Below are 17,877 nucleotides of genomic sequence, written 5' to 3' on the forward strand. Positions count from 1 at the left end.
GTGACGTTTCACAGAGTGTTGGAGGAACTCAGCGGGTCATGCAGCATCTGTGGAGAACATGGATAGGTGACGTTTCACAGAGTGCTGGAGTAACTCAGCGGGTCAGGCAGCATCTGTGGAGAACATGGATAGGTAATGTTTCACAGAGTGCTGGAGTAACTCAGCAGGTCAGGCAGCATCTGTGGAGAACATGGATAGGTGACGTTTCACAGAGTGCTGGAGTAACTCAGCGGGTCAGGCAGCATCTGTGGCGAACATGGATAGGTGACGTTTCACAGAGTGCTGGAGTAACTCAGTGGGTCAGGCAGCATCTGTGGAGAACATGGATAGGTGACGTTTCACAGAGTGCTGGAGTAACTCAGCGGGTCAGGCAGCATCTGTGGAGAACGTGGATAGGTGACGTTTCACAGAGTGTTGGAGTAACTCAGCGGGTCAGGCAGCATCTGTGGAGAACATGGAGAGGTGATGGCTGTCCAGCACAGACTCGGTGGGCCGAAGGGCCTGTTTCCATGCTGTATCTCTAAACTAAACCAATTAGATTAGATTAAACCTGAAGAAGGGTCTCGACCCGAAATGTCACCTATTCTGCTTCTCCAGAGATGCTGCGTGATCCTGAGGTGTATAGATCGGGTGAATACAGAGTCAGGGGATATGGGGAGAAGGCAGGAATGGGGACCTGATTGTGGATGATCAGCCATGATTATAGTGAATGGCGGTGCTGACTCAAAGGGCCAAATGGCCTTCTCCTGCACCTATTGCCTATTGGAATACATTCTCCTGCCTTTTCCCCTTAACCCCTGACACCCGCACTAATCAAGAATCTATCTATCTCTGACTTAAAAAAATCTGTAATGACTTGGCCTCCACAGCCATCTGTGGCAAAGAATTCCACTGATTCACCACCCTCTGACTAAATAAATTCCTCCTCATCTTCCTAAAGGAGCGTCCTTTAATTCTGAGGCTGTGACCTCTAGTCCTAGACACTCCCTCCAGTGTAAACATCCTCTCCATATCCACTCTATCCGGGTCTTGCATTATTCTGTACATTTCAATGAGGTCCCACCCTCATTTTTCTAAACTCCAGCAAGTACAGGCCCAGCGCTGTCAAACGCTTTAGGAGAATTTGTGCAGAATTGCTGCATTTCAGTTCCCTTTGAACTTCCAGAGGAACACTCTTTCAAAATGTTGACTTCGTTTTTCAGAGTGGCTTCCTCTTGAGTTTGGAAAAACAGGAAGTGCTTACTTCTGCTTCCTGTGTTGCAAGTAGTGTCACTGCGGAAGTGGTCTCTGTGTTTGAGTTAGCAGGGGAGCAGCGCTCTGCTGCCCAACATACAGCCTTGTAGTTCCTCATGGCAAAGTTGCAGTTCACATTTCTGCAATGTCCACCAGTTCTAGGAGCAGAATGAGGCCATTTGGCCCATCTTGGTTTCTTGGTCCTCCAAACTATTCCAAATGGAATTTAAACTGTGGAAGTGGTGAAGGGAGGGCTTAAGACAGAAAGGGTTATTGGGAAGTTATTATTAAGAGCTATTTTAAATGTAGTTGCATCTGGTTGGGTAACTATAGTTGGGTGGAGATTATTCCGTGCTTTAATTGTGTGTGCGGGGGAAGAACGAATTGCTGTACACATCTGTCTTTGTAGCTGGGATCACAAATTGGATCCAATGCCCTCGTCTGCTCCTAATTGGTGTAGGTCTTGTAGTCTATGTCGAGCTGACCATTTAACATTTTGTAAAAACGTTAAGGTCAAACGGTGAGCTTGACGTGTGTGTGTGTGTGTGTCTTGGAGAGGGTTCCTTCCACCCCGACCAGAGAATTCAGAAGTTTGGTGACACTCGCTTCTCTCTCATAGGTGTTAGTAACAAATCGAGCTGCCTGTCTGTCTATGGACACGTTCGATGGAAGAAATGTTTTGTATTTGTGGAGTCTAAATGAGGTCTAACCAGGGTGAAGTATAGCTTCTCCTTGACAGAAGTTGAACAATGATGAAAGTTGCACCTCAGGATGTTTAGGACCCCTGTTGCTTTCTCCGTTGCATGATGAGTCTGACCATTCCAAGCTCCATAGATGCTGCTGCACCCGCTGAGTTTCTCCAGCATTTTTTTGTCTACTTTCCATTTGTGCTTACCTTAGAGATAGATAGATTCTGTTTTAGTGCGGGTGTCAGGGCTTTATGGGGAGAAGGCAGGAGAATGGGGTTAGGAGGGAGAGATAGATCAGCCATGATTGAATGGCGGAGTTGACTTAATGGGCCGAATGGCCGAATTCTGCTCCTATCACTTATAAACTTATGAAGCTTCCTGTCCTATCCATGTACCTGTCGAAATGTTTCTTAAACGACCTCAACAACCTCCTCCAGCTCTTGTTGGTGCATTTAATGGCATTCTATAGCAAGGGTTAGGACAGTAACTAGACAAAAAATGCTGGAGAAAGTCAGCGGGTGAGGCAGCATCTATGGAGAAAAGCAGTAGGTGACGTTTCGGGTCGAAACAACACATAGATGCTGCCTCACCCGCTGAGTTTCTCCAGCATTTTTTGTCTACTTTCCATTTTCCCAGCATCTGCGGTTCCTTCTTAAACAAGGTTAGAACAGCCCTTCTCGTCCCGTTTACCCCCGGCAACTTTAATCACACATAACAATGTTGTTTCACTGATTTATGAACAACTAATGATGAACAGATATACCAATCAGTCAATGAGAACAAACATGTACACATCCACAATCAACAAGTTCACCCCTTGGGGAGGTGACATTTACCCCCCAGGTGCAAGCGCTCCAGTGGGGTTGTACTGTAGCCCCCACCCCCCTCCCAATAGGATGAAATGAATACGTTTATTGGCCAAGTATTCACATACAAGGAATTTACCTTGGTGCTCCGCCCGCAAGTGACAACAGTGACAGTTAGAAATTCATTCATTCATTCATAATAATATATCTTTATTGTCATTGCACAGAGGTACAACGAGATCTGGAATGCAACTTCCATCCGATGTAACAACTTAATTAGATAAATATTTAGACACCCAGAGAAACCAGATTTAAAAAACAGTTGAAGCAGTATAAAGTGGAAGTAGGTGTGTGCCGGGTTGATGTGCGACGTGCCCATCCGAGGGAGACAGTTCATGGAGGGGGGGGGGGGGGCACTCAGTAGGACCGGTTCAGAGCAGCTATTGCAAGAGGGAGATAGAGGAAGAGATTTATCGGCAGATTACTGAAAGATGTCAAAGTTTCGTGGTGACTTTAACTTCCTTCCCCAATGCTGACTGGGGCTTGCTCAGTGCTAACGGCTTCCATGGGGCAGAATCTGTGAGGGTTTCTTGAAACAGCATGTGGACAGTCCAAGTTGCCAAGGGAATGCAGTGGACCTTGTGTTGAACATTGAGCCCGGCTTGGATCCACATACACAGATTATTCATAGAAAATAGGTGCAGGAGTAGAGGCCATTCGGCCCTTCCAGCCTGCACCATTCGCCATTCAATATGATCATGGCTGATCATGCAACTCAGTATCCTGTACCTGCCTTCTCTCCATACCCCCTGATCCCTTTAGCCACAAGGGCCACATCTAACTCCCTCTTAAATATAGCCAATGAACTGTGTGGCCTCAACTACCTTCTGTGGCAGAGAATTCCACAGATTCACCACTCTCTGTGTGTGAAAAAAAAATGTTTTTCTCATCTTGGTCCTAAAAGACTTCCCTCTTATCCTTAAACTGTGTGACCCCTTGTTCTGGACTTCCCCAACATCGGGAACAATCTTCCTGCATCTAGCCTGTCCAACCCCTTAAGAATTTTGTATGTTTCCATAAGATCCCCCCTCAATATGGTGGCATCGTTTACTGGGTCTGCATGTAGGGCATCACTCAGCATTGGGTTACAAAAATGTGGGATCTAGTGCCTTAAAACAGACATAGAGAATGCAAAGACAAGTCAGGACAGGGACAGGCTAGTCAATATGATGCTATGTTACTTAAACATGTTCCATATCTCTCCATTCCCTGTGTCTATCAAAGCCTCTTAAATGCCTCCACCATCACCATCATCCCAGGCAATGTGTTCGAAGCACCCACTCCCCCCTGTCCTACACATCTGGTGTAAACCTTTACCCCTCTCCCCTTGCACCAGTGTCCTCTAGTTGTTGTCGTGTCCACTCTGGGGGATTAATGCAAGTTTGCCCAACCTCTCCTCTAGCTAATGAGCTCAAATCCCTCTACAGCATTCTGGTAAATGCTCTTGCACCCTCTAAAGCCTGGACTTCCTTCCTGTAATGTGGTGAGGAGAATGCACAGAATGCTCCATATATGGTCTCAAACTGCAACATGACTTCCTGTCTCTGTATTTGATGCTGTAGCTATAGACTACTTACCCCTCGAACCACTTGTCTTGCCACTTTCAGGCAGCTCTGGGCTTGGGGCCCCTCTGTACATCAGTGTTGTGTGAAGGGTCTTACCAATACTTTTGTCCCGGGAATTCATCCCGAGCTGATCTGTATCTGACTCTGCACTTCCTCACTATCTGCCAATGTTGGTGCTCGATTCAAGCCAACTAGCTTTAAATATATATAAATATATATCAACAGCAACACCTCCCTCGAGAACTCCGCTAGCCACAAGCCTCCAATCAGAATATCACACGGGCAACCCTGTTCTGAATTCATTAGGAGCAGAATTAGGCCATTCGTCCCATCGAGCCTGCTTCGCTGTTCAATCATGGCTGATCCGTTGTGATACGATGAATTCACTGGATCACACACAGCTGACCATAAGGGAGGGACCTCATCAAATGCCCGATGAAAAATTACATTAGAGGAACAGAGGACATAGGTTTGATGTGAGTGGGAAAGATTCTATAGGAACCAGCAACAACAGGAAGTGTACAGTCAGATACAGAGCAGCTCGAGATGAGTCCAAGGGCCAAAAGTAACCAGTTATTGGTAAGAACCTTCACACAGAGGGTGGTGGGTGTATGGAACGAGCTGCAGTTGAGGCTGGGGCTATCCCAATGGGTTTAAGAAACATTAGACGGGTACGTGGATAGGACAGGTTTGGAGGGATATGGAGGCAGTTGGGTCTATAGACCAGACATGTTGGTCGGCATGGGCAAGTTGGGCCGAATGGCCTGTTTCTAGACCATGGTGGACAACTTCCACCACCTCACCCCACCCCCACCCCTACCCTCAGAATCACCTCCTCAAAAGCCAGGATCAATTTCTGAACCCACTTCCTGCTGCTGACACAGTCATGCTGACTCATTAGTTCAAATAGCACTTTCTACCCATCAACATTGGCTTGTTCCTGTTCAATCTGTCCTCTGGTCCTCGATTCTCCTACTCTGCGCAAAATACTCTGTGCGTCTACCCGATCTATTCCCCTCCTGATCTTATACACCTCGATATGATCACCCCTCATCCTTCTGGCTCCATGGAATAGAGACCCAGCCTCAACCTCTCCCTATAGCTCACACCTTCTAGTCCTGGCAACATCCTCGTAAATCTTCTCTGGACCCTTTCCAGCTTGACAACATCTTTCCTGGAACTGTGTGCCCAAAACTGCATGCCTACTTTTAAAGACCTGGGTGTCATGGTACACCAGTCATTAAAAGTAGGCATGCAGGTGCAGCAGGAAGTGAAGAAGGCGAATGGTATGTTAGCATTCATAGCAAAAGGATTTGAGTCTAGGAGCAGGGAGGTTCTACTGCAGTTGTACAGGGTCTTGGTGAGACCACACCTGGATTATTGCGTGCAGTTTTGGTCTCCAAATCTGAGGAAGGACATTATTGCCATAGAGGGAGTGCAGAGAAGGTTCACCAGACTGATTCCTGGGATGTCAGGACTTTCATATGAAGAAAGACTGGATAGACTCGGCTTGTACTCGCTAGAATTTAGAAGATTGAGGGGGGATCTTATAGAAACTCACAAAATTCTTAAGGGGTTGGACAGGCTCGATGCAGGAAGATTGTTCCCGATATTGGGGAAGTCCAGAACAAGGGGTCACAGTATAAGGATAAAGGGGAAATCTTTTAGGACCGAGATGAGGAAAACATTTTTCACACAGAGAGTGGTGAATCTGTGGAATTCTCTGCCACAGAATGTAGTTGAGGCCACAGTTCATTGGCTATATTTAAGAGGAAGTTAGATGTGGCCCTTGTGACTAAAGGGATCAGGGGGTATGGAGATAAGGCAGGTACAGGATACTGAGTTGGATGATCAGCCATGATCATATTGAATGGCGAATGGTGCAGGCTCGAAGGGCCGAATGACCTCTACTCCTGCACCTATTTTCTATGTTTCTATGAATACAATGCTGCAATGGCCAGTGTCTGTCACAGAGTGCCGGAGTAACTCAGCGGGTCAGGCAGCATCTGTGGAGAACATGGATAGGTGACGTTACTCCAGCATTTTGTCTCTTATCTTGGGTTTAAACCAGCATCTGCAGTTCTTCCCTACACAGATAGATCAGTACATTGGTGAACATATAATATGCAGGATAGTATTTGAGCAAGTATTGCGAGCGCACACACACACACACACACACACACACACACACACACACACACACACAGAGACACACACACACACACACAGAGAGACACACACACACACACACACACACACACACACACACACACACACACACACACACAGACACACACACACACAGACACACACACACACAGACACACACACACACACACACACACACACACACACACACACACACACACACACACACACACACACACACACACACACACACAGACACACACACACACACACACACACACACACACACACACACACACACACACACACACACACACACACACACACACACACACACACACACACACACACACAGACACACACATATACACACACACACACACACACACACACACACACAGGGCCCACAGCAAGCCGGGCGGGTTGTGTGAGGAGCTGTTCTTTCTCTGATGCTTTGACAGATCTTGGCTTGCTTTATTTAGTTTGTTGCGGCCTAGTCCCAGAATGGTATGAATAGTTTGTAAAGCTGCACAGGATGTGACATGCCTTGCAGCCCGCCAGCCCGCCCGCTCTACATTCCACTTCCTTTGTGGTTCCAGGCTGCAGCGTTTTTTGGAAATGACAAAAAACAAGTATTTTTTAGGTCAGCAGAGCGGTTGTTGAGATCTGATCTGTGCAGCATTTCCTTCAGTTAGTGTGTGGCCTCCGCCCATGATTGGTATGATCAAAGTTCAAAACTAACTTACTTATGTTCAACACGGAAATAGTTTAAGGTGAAGTTCTTCATATCACTGCTGGCCTGCAAGCCTACAACACTAACTCTCCCCTCACTCCCTCACTCCTCAAAGTGAACGAACATCAAACACATTCTTACTCTCTCTGTCCTCCTTGTCTCCTTCTCTCTCCCTCTCTCTTTTGTTTGTCTCTCTCTTTCCTTCTTTCTCTCTCTCTCTCTCCCTCTCTGCCCCGTCACCCCTGACCCCAGACTGTCACCCTTGACCCCAGACTGTCCCCATCACCCCTGACACCAGGCTGTCCCCGTTCACCCCTGACCCCAGACTGCCACCCCAGACTGTCCCCGTCACCCCTGACCCCAGACTGCCACCCCTAACCCCAGACTGTCCCCGTTCACCCCTGACCCCAGACTGCCACCCCAGACTGTCCCCGTCACCCCTGACCCCAGACGGTCCCCGTCACCCCTGACCCCAGACTGTCCCCGTCACCCCTGACCCCAGACGGTCCCCGTCACCCCTGACCCCAGACGGTCCCCGTCACCCCTGACCCCAGGCTGTCACCCCTGACCCCAGATATTGTCAGAGTCGACCACTAACTGGAGGTTGTGTCTGAAGACGATGCAGTCATTGGTCCCTTTGTATTTTCACGACTCCTGGCTCGACGGTTCGACGCTGCCCGTCTGTGTTTCAGTCTCTCAGCCTCACAACCACATCGAGGCTCCGCACCTCTCCCTTACACTTCATCTTGATATTTCTTGTTTGCTTTCAGTAAACATTTAAACGGTGAACCTTGCTCTCAGCTCATGTGCTGGCATTCCTGACTAACTCTTCTGAGATTATCCCACTTCCCGAGAAGCCAGACCCACCCAGAGCGTGGAACAGCCCAGCAACAGGCCCTTCAGCCCACAATGTTGGTACTGGGCACCATGTCAACATATAGGTTCTACTGCAGTTGTACAGGGTCTTGGTGAGACCACACCTGGAGTATTGCGTACAGTTTTGGTCTCCAAATCTGAGGAAGGACATTATTGCCATAGAGGGAGTGCAGAGACGGTTCACCAGACTGATTCCTGGGATGTCAGGACTGTCTTATGAAGAAAGACTGGATAGAACTTGGTTTATACTCTCTAGAATTTAGAAGATTGAGAGGGGATCTTATAGAAACTTACAAAATTCTTAAGGGGTTGGACAGGCTAGATGCAGGAAGATTGTTCCCGATGTTAGGGAAGTCCAGGACAAGGGGTCACAGCTTAAGGATAAAGGGGAAATCTTTTAAAACCGAGATGAGAAGAACTTTTTTCACGCAGAGAGTGGTGAATCTCTGGAACTCTCTGCCACAGAGGGTAGTTGAGGCCACTTCATTGGCTATATTTAAGAGGGAGTTAGATGTGGCCCTTGTGGCTAAGGGGATCAGGGGGTATGGAGAGAAGGCAGGTACGGGATACTGAGTTGGATGATCAGCCATGATCATAATGAATGGCGGTGCAGGCTCGAAGGGCCGAATGGCCTCTACTCCTGCACCTAATTTCTATGTTTCTATAGTGACCCCTCACATTGCCTACACTTCCTCGAGCTGCTCGCCTCCCCCAAAGCCCTCGCTTAGGAAATACCTCAATACTTATAGGAGATGGCAGAAGAATGGGGTTGAGAGGGGAAGATAGATCAGCCATGATTACATGGGAAAGCAGCCATTCACGGGCCAAATGGCCTCCTTCCCTTCCTGAGGATAATGTGTGGAATAAGGCCCCTCACCCCACCGAGACAATGCTGGCCGGCGATCCCCCCCCCCCCCCCCCCACACTAGCACCATCCCACACACTGGAAGCCAATTAACCTACAAACCCGCACGTCCTTGGAGTGTGGGAGGAAACCGGAGCACCCGGAGAAAACCCACGCAGGTCACAGGGAGAACGTGCAAACTCCACACAGACAGGATGGAACTCTGGTCTCTGGCGCTGTGAGGCAGCAGCTCTACCCACTGCACCCTTATGGCCTTGCGCCCGTGTATCCTCTGGTCTAATTCGCCCCAAAAGATGGTGCAAGGTCTATCAGTGTGTGTGTGTGCAGCTCGGATAGGGCAGTGTGGGGTCTGTGGGGTGGGGTCTGTGTGGGTCAGTGTGGGGTGGGGTCTGTGTGGGGTGGGGTCTGTGTGGGGTGGGGTCAGTGGGCATCTGCGTGGGCCTAGCCGTTACTTTCTGTGTGCGTGTCTGTGTGCGTGTGTGTGTGCGGGGTGTGTGTGTGTGTGTGTGTCTGTGCCCGCATGCGTGTGTGTGTGTCCCATTACTCAGTGCCCCTTGTGTGTCCCTACAGGAGATGCCTATGACGTGTGTGTGTGCCCGTGTGTGCCCGTGTGTGCGCGTGTGTGTGTGTGTGTGTGTGTGTGTGCCCGTGTGCGTGTGTGTGTGTGTCCCATTACTCAGTGCCCCTTGTGTGTCCCTACAGGAGATGCCTATGACGTGTGTGCCATCTGTCTAGACGAGTATGAGGAGGGTGACCGGCTGCGGGTCCTGCCTTGCTCGCACGGTAAGTTGTGTTTTAATCAGCTCTCCACAGCAGGCACACGTGCAGGAAGGAACTGCAGGTGCTGGTTTAAACCGAAGATAGGCAGAGTGCTGGAGTAACTCAGCGGGACTGGACAGGCAGCAAGGGACATTCTTGCCATAGAGGGAGTGCAGAGAAGGTTTACCAGACTGATTCCTGGGATGTCAGGACTGTCTTATGAAGAAAGACTGGATAGACTCGGCTTGTACTTGCTAGAATTTAGATGATTGAGAGGGGATCTTATAGAAACTTACAAAATTCTTAAGGGGTTAGATGCAGGAAGATTGTTCCCGATGTTAGGGAAGTCCAGGACAAGGGGTCACAGCTTAAGGATAAGGGGGAAATCCTTTAAAACTGAGATGAGAAGAACTTTTTTTCACACAGAGAGTGGTGAATCTCTGGAACTCTCTGCCACAGACGGTAGTCGAGGCCAGTTCATTGGCTATATTTAAGAGGGAATTAGATGTGGCCCTTGTGGCTAAGGGGATCAGGGGGTATGGAGAGAAGGCAGGTACGGGATACTGAGTTGGATGATCAGCCATGATCATATTGAATGGCGAATGGTGCAGGCTCGAAGGGCCGAATGGCCTCTACTCCTGCACCTATTGTCTATGTTTCTATCTCTGGAGAGAAGGAATGGGTGACGTTTCGGGTCGAGACCCTTCTTCAGACGACCCGTCTCAATCCATGAAACGTCACCCATTCTTTCTCTCCGGAGATGCTGCCTGTCCAGTCCCGCTGAGTTACTCCAGCTCTGTGTCGATGGCTGCTGCCGGCAGATACTGTGGAGCAGTGTGCAAGATTCATGGCTGTTCAGCTAGAGATGGACAAAGACAAGCTGGTGCGGGGAGATCAAGTCTCCGTGTGGATGGGGGGGAGGGCTTCCTTCACTGGCAGTTGCTGGAAGTTGTGTCGTTTGGACACGGCCACAGATCTCTGGGCAGCCTCTGCCTCCGCGCACACACACACACACACACACACACACCAGTGACCACACACACACACACACACACACACACACACACACACACCAGTGACCACACACACACACACACACCACCAGTGACCACACACACACACACACACACACACACCAGTGACCACACACACACCAGTGACCACACACACACACCAGTGACCACACACACACACACACACACACACACACACACCAGTGACCACACACACACACACACACACCACCAGTGACCACACACACACACACACACCAGTGACACACACACACACGCACGCGCGCACACACACACACACACACACACACACACACACATACCAAAACACACACACACATACACACACACACACACACACACCAGTGACCACACACACGCGCACACACACACACACACACACACACACAAGTGACCACACACACGCGCACACCAGTGACCACACACACACACACACACACACACACCAGTGACCCCACACACACACACACACACACACACCAGTGACCACACACACACACACACACACACACACACACACACACACACACACACACACACACACACACACACACACACACACACCAGTGACCACACACACCAGTGACACACACACACACACACACCAGTGACCACACACACACACACCACACACACACACACACACACACACCAGTGACCACACACACACACACACACACACACACACACACACACACACACCAGTGACACACACACACACACACCAGTGACCACACACACGCACACACACACACACACCAGTGGCCCACACACACACACACACACACACACACACACATACACATGCCCACACACACACACACACACACCAGTGACCCCACACACACACACTCACACACACACACACACCAGTGACCTCACACACACACACACACACACCAGTGACCCCACACACACACACACACACACACCAGTGGCCACACACACACACACACGCGCACACACACACACACACACACACACACACACACCAGTGACACACACACACACACCAGTGACCACACACACACACACACACCCACACACACACACACACACACACACACACCAGTGGCCACACACACACACACACACACACAAGATGTTCCCGATGTTGGGGAAGTCCAGAACCAGGGCCACAGTTTAAGAATAGGGGGTCGGCCATTTGGGACTGAGATGAGGAAACACGTTTTCACCCAGAGAGTTGTGAATCTGTGGAATTCTCTGCCACAGAAGGCAGTGGAGGCCGATTCACTGGATGGTTTCAAGAGAGAGTTAGATTTAGCTCTTAGGGCTAACGAAATCGAGGGATTTGGGGAAAAGGCAGGAACGGGGAACTGATTGTGGATGATCAGCCGTGATCACATTGAATGGCGGTGCTGGCTGGAAGGGCCGAATGGCCTCCTCCTGTACCTGTTTTCGACTGGCTGTACCTCGGTAGATGTGACAATAATATACTAAAGGGAGTGGGGGAAGGCATTGTGATCTCAGTGTAGGATAGGGACGTGAGTCGATGGGGAGTGACCAAACATCACAAGATTGGAAGCTGACAGGGAGTTGCTGTGTGTAATCAGCCTTTCCCTGTACACAATATCATGAGGAAACACCTTGGATCTTTAGAGAGGGGAGACACAAAATGCTGGAGTAACTCAGCGGGACAGGCAGCATCTCTGGAGAGAAGGAATGGGTGACGTTTCGGGGGCGAGATCCTTTAGTGGGTGCAGCTTACATTCATGCTGTGACTGCAGAAGCAGCAATTGAAAGGTTTAATAAACGCCACGTGTTTGAGCAGCGTTGGCTCATGTGTTAGTGTTTCAAAATGAGAAGGAACTGTGTGGATGAAGTGAGAAGTAGAAGGGCCTTCAGGTGGAGTTGTGAGACACGGCCTGTTCACTGGCTAATGGTGGAGGCGGCTGCAACAGGGTAGATCACTGAGGTTACATCTCTGGCACACTTGTTAATCCTGGCAAGGATTCTGGGTTGACCTACAGAAGAATGTAGTGACTGCTGAGTCACTCCAGCATGTTGCGTTTACCCGCACCTGCAGTTCCTTCTCTCACTGTCCTTGCATTAAAAATGTGCATTGAATGTTGGATGAGCTGTGTGTGTGTGTGTGTGAGTGTGTGGGTGTGACTGAGCGGGCGAGTGTGTGAATGCGAGCGTGGGTGTGAGTGTGAGCCTGCCACTAACCCTGCCTCTCCCTGCAACGTACCACTGTAAGTGTGTGGACACGTGTGTGTGAGTGTGTGTGTGCGAGTGTGAGCAGGCGAGTGTGAGCCTGCCACTAACCCTGCCTCTCCCTGCAACGTACCACTGTAAGTGTGTGGACACGTGTGTGTGAGTGTGAGCGGGTGTGAGCGGGCGAGTGTGAGCCTGCCACTAACCCTGCCTCTCCCTGCAACGTACCACTGTAAGTGTGTGGACACGTGGGTGTGAGCGGGTGTGAGCATGTGTGTGTGTGAGCGGGTGTGTGTGTGTGTGTGTGTGAGTGTGAGCGGGCGAGTGTGAGCCTGCCACTAACCCTGCCTCTCCCTGCAGCGTACCACTGTAAATGTGTGGACACGTGGGTGTGAGCGTGTGTATGAGTGTGAGCGGGTGTGAGCTAGTGTGAGCGGGCGAGTGTGAGCCTGCCACTAACCCTGCCTCTCCCTGCAACGTACCACTGTAAGTGTGTGGACACGTGTGTGTGAGTGTGAGCGTGTGTGTGCGAGTGTGCGGGTGTGAGCGGGCGAGTGTGAGCCTGCCACTAACCCTGCCTCTCCCTGCAGCGTACCACTGTGTGTGGACACGTGGGTGTGAGCATGTGTGTGTGAGTGTGAGCGGGTGTGTGTGAGTGTGAGCAGGTGTGAGCGGGTGAGTGTGAGCCAGCCACTAACCCTGCCTCTCCCTGCAACGTACCACTGTAAGTGTGTGGACACGTGGGTGTGAGCGTGTGTGTGTGTGTGCGTGTGAGCGTGAGTGTGAGCGGGCGAGTGTGACCCTGCCACTAACCCTGCCTCTCCCTGCAGCGTACCACTGTGAGTGTGTGGACACGTGTGTGTGAGTGTGAGCGGGTGTGAGCGGGCGAGTGTGAGCCTGCCACTAACCCTGCCTCTCCCTGCAGCGTACCATTGTAAGTGTGTGGACACGTGGCTGACACAGACACACAAGACGTGCCCAGTGTGTAAGCAGAGGGTCCTGCGTTCTGCGTCCGACTCAGACTCTGAGACAGAGACGGCAGGAGAGGAGAACGATGAGAGGGAATCTGAACGCACGCCCCTTCTGCAGGCCTCCTCGTCCTCAGGCCCACACACGTTTGGCACCATTGGTGTCCCGCACCACGGCACCCAGGGTCTGTCGCAGTCCGGCAGCTCGTGTGTCTGCACCGGGGCTACCACCGGAGGCAGCCCGGCACCAGAGCACAACAGCACGTCATCAGGTTCCGACTCTGGCCTCTCGTCTGCCCATGTTTACACCGTTTAAACAGCCCTCACTCACACTTGCCCCGTGGCACCACACGGGAGCTGCCTGTGTCCTGCTATCTAACTGTTGTTTCCAGCTCCTTCTAAAAGAAATACATGTGTGTGTATATATTGTTGGTGAGCTGCCCTTTAACCTGGAGTTAGTCGCCCCCTCCCCCCCCCCCCCCCCCAAATGCCAACACCACAAAAGCCCCCACCCTAGTGGCAAACGGACATGGGGTGGGAGAGGAGTCAGCATCCCCATTCATTGTGATCACGGCTGATCATCCACAATCAGTTCCCCGTTCCTGCTTTCTCTCCCCATATCCCTTGATTCCGTTAGCCCCAAGAGATAAATCTAACTCTCTCTTGAAAACATCCAGTGAATCGGCCTCCACCGCCGTCTGTGGCAGAGAATTCCACAGATTCACAACTCTCTGGGTGGAAAAGCTTCTCCTCATCTCAGTCCTAAATGGCCGACCCCTTATTCTGAAACTGTGTGTGTGTGTGTGTGTGTGGCCCCTGGTTCTGGATTCTTCCCCCCAACATCAGGGGAACATGTTACCAGCATCTAGCCTGTCCAATCCTACATGCACACTTGCTGAATAGAGACCCAGCCCTGCATCGCACACAGCAGGTGTGAAACTCAATGTAGAGGCCTCTGCATCTGGGGGTCAGCCTCTTGGCCTGATGTCCCCTCTCTCCACCTGTACCCTCTAATGGCCAACAACATGTAAAGCCCAGTCAGTCTGTTGTCTCGAGTCTTGGCCACCGATGTAACCTACAAACCTGCACGTCTTTGTAGTGTGGGAGGAAACCGGAGCACCCGGAGAAAACTCACGCAGGTCACAGGGAGAACGTGCAAACTCCGTACAGACAGCGCCCGTAGTCGGGATCGAGCCCGGGTCTCTGGCGCCGTGAGGCAGCAGCTCTACCCGCTGCACCACCGTGCCTGAAGAGAAAATGTAGGGGCCTTCCTGAAAGGGGAGCATTAGCAACAGGTGCCAGGGTCCACAGGTGTATCATTCTCCTGCCTTCTACACAAGTCATTCTCATGAACTGTTTCTTCCCCTTTAACCATGGACTTGTCACTGCCACCACCATTGTACGTCGCGGTGGTGCAGCAGGTAGAGCTGCTGCCTCACGGCGCCAGAGACCCGGGATCCATCCTGACCTCGGTGCTGTCTGTACGGAGTTTGCACGTTCTCCCTGGGGCCATGTGTGCTCCGGACTCCTCCCACATCCCAAAGTGCCACAGGTCTGTATGTTGATTGTAAATTGTCCCTAGTGTGTGTAGGACAGTGTAGTGTGGTCGCTGGTTGCTGTAGACTCACTCGAGGGGCCAGTCTACGTCCAAAGTACACTTGGATTCCAAACATTTGATAAGATTTGAAGGGAGTGAAGCTCGTGCAGTAATCAGTCTCCGCTTATCCATTACACCAGCTGCCCCTAATGATCTAACAGCAAATATCATTCAGATTGTTGAACAGGAACTGACTCATAATGTGGCTACTTCCCTGACTGTGTGTGGCAAGTTCTCAATCTTATCCACGTGAGTATTTACAGTGGCCACAAGTCACTGGGCTCCATCGAAGCTCAGTCTGGAAACACTTTTTGTTTAGCTGGGCAAAAATGCTGGAGAAACTCAGTGGGCGAGGCAGCATCTGTGGAGTGAAGGAGCAGGTGGCATCTCGCTCCATAGATGCTGCCTCACCCAGCTGAGATTCTCCAGCATTTTTGTCGGCCTTCGATCCTTCCAGCATTAGCAGTTCTTTTTTTAAAAACTTTTTTTTTGTTCCGTCTATTGAAATCTTAGCGTTACTGAGCTTCAGCTCTGAACATAGCCGAACGTGTTCAGTCCTGTCCAAATCCAGGTATGTAGGTATGATAAACCTTGTCAGACTCTGCTGTTTGCCTCTGGCCTGCACAAGCCGTAGAACTAAACAGCTGCCACGCTTGTGGAACATTGTGCAATGGTACACAGGCCTGTGCCAGGAGCTCCTGGTATAAGACGTTGGGAGTTAACTGTGGAAATGTAACTAACACAGTCTTGCGCTGATAAAACATACAAACTAGGAATGGCAGGTGCAGGTTTACACCAAAGCACAGAGTGCTGGAGTAACTCAGCGGGTCAGGCAGCATCTATGGAGAACATGGATAGGTGACGTTTCAGTTGCTGACCTGCTGAGTTACTCCGGCACTCTGTGTCCTTTTATTGCTGATATACATGTCTGTTGCATAGAAGATTGTTATGGGTGCAGAGTGGATCCATGCACTTCTTGATCTAACCTCCTGGGCTATACTCTCTGTAAACCAGAGGCTCTCTGGGTTTGACTGAGGAACCTGTGACCACTGGCCTTGCCTTTGTTGAATATCACAGTCCCCAAGGTAGGAATCGGCAAAGGGTGCAGCAGGTAGAACCACTGCCTCACAGCGCTAGAGACCCGGGTTCGATCCTGGCCTTGTGTCTGTGTGTGTGTGGAGATTGCAGGCTCTCCCCGTGACCACGTGCAGTTTCCACCCTCATTCCCAAAAGTGGGTTAACATAGAATGGGGTGGGCCGAAGGGCCTGTTTCTCCCAACTAAATGTACTGCTTCCCCAGAGCTGGCTCAGCCCATTTATACCTGATCACCCATCTACAAGTGAGAACGGCCTGTGTTCAGTTTGGAAGCACTGTTGATGGTGGCAGTTCCTTCCATGTGTGGAGGAGGCCAGGTGAATCCATCGAGACCGACAGCTAATGTCCCTGGAACCTCCTGTTGACACCTCTCATTACATCCACCTGAGAATAATGTGCTGAATAGCTCTGGACTCTGCCTAACAATCTCTTCAAGATCATTTTTTGTAAATTTAGATGTATGCAATAAAATAGTTTGATAATTTCCATTTTCTATCATGTAATTTTTAAGAAATCTTTTAACTTCAAATATGATTTCAATAAAAGAAAGGGTCATTGAATTAAAGTCTCATTGGGTGTCTGTTTCCCACACATGTTCATCAGGGCCCGAGCTACACGCAGACTTTGTGCAGGAGGATGAGGGGGAATCTTATAGAGATGTGTAAAATCATGAGAGGAATATACTCTTCATCTCCCACAGATGTGTCGGAGAAAGCATTTTATTGGGATGTATCACAACATGGTTTGGGAACAGCTTCATGCAAGACCACAAGAGATTGCAGAGTTGCAGACATCACGCAAGCTAGCCTCCCTTCCATACTTAATACTGCCTCGGCAAGGCCAGCGGCATCAACAAGGACCAGTCTCACTCAGTCACTCCCTCTTCTCCCCTCTCCCATCGGGCAAGAGGTACAGAAGTGTGGAAACAATCGCACACACCTCCAGATTCAGGGACAGTTTCTTCCCGGCTGTTATCAGGCAACTGAACCGTCCTCTCACCAACTAGAGAGCGGTCCTGACCTCCCACTTCCTGATCTGCACACTATGATGGCCTGATTGTAGTCATGGATAGTCTTTCTGTTGTGTGGTTAGCATGCAACAAATGGTCTTTCCCTCGATAGATGTGACAATAAACTAAATGCATGAGTTTCTAAAAATCAGTGGTGATTTCTGCAGCTAATCAAGACCGTGTGTGGAATGTTGGTGCCTCGAAGCCTGAGGGCCGCAAGCAAGTGTCTGGTGCAATGAACATACGAGACAAAAATTAAAA

The 17,877-nt window shown here is 50.2% G+C and overlaps 1 protein-coding gene across 1 annotated transcript in view; it reads left to right on the forward strand.

Annotated features, from left to right (window-relative positions):
- LOC129716163 (E3 ubiquitin-protein ligase RNF167-like) overlaps positions 1–17,172 on the forward strand; it is a 53,416-nt gene extending 36,244 nt beyond the window's left edge. The window contains exons 10-11 of the mRNA XM_055666041.1: positions 9,678–9,758; positions 13,872–17,172. Of these exons, the coding sequence (XP_055522016.1) occupies positions 9,678–9,758; positions 13,872–14,230 (440 nt within the window). The 3' untranslated portion in view covers positions 14,231–17,172. The remainder of the gene's footprint in view (positions 1–9,677; positions 9,759–13,871) is intronic.
- Positions 17,173–17,877: the final 705 nt, after the last annotated feature.

The sequence above is a fragment of the Leucoraja erinacea genome, unplaced genomic scaffold (genome assembly GCF_028641065.1).
Source record: "Leucoraja erinacea ecotype New England unplaced genomic scaffold, Leri_hhj_1 Leri_176S, whole genome shotgun sequence".
In the NCBI taxonomy this organism is placed as follows: domain Eukaryota; kingdom Metazoa; phylum Chordata; class Chondrichthyes; order Rajiformes; family Rajidae; genus Leucoraja; species Leucoraja erinaceus.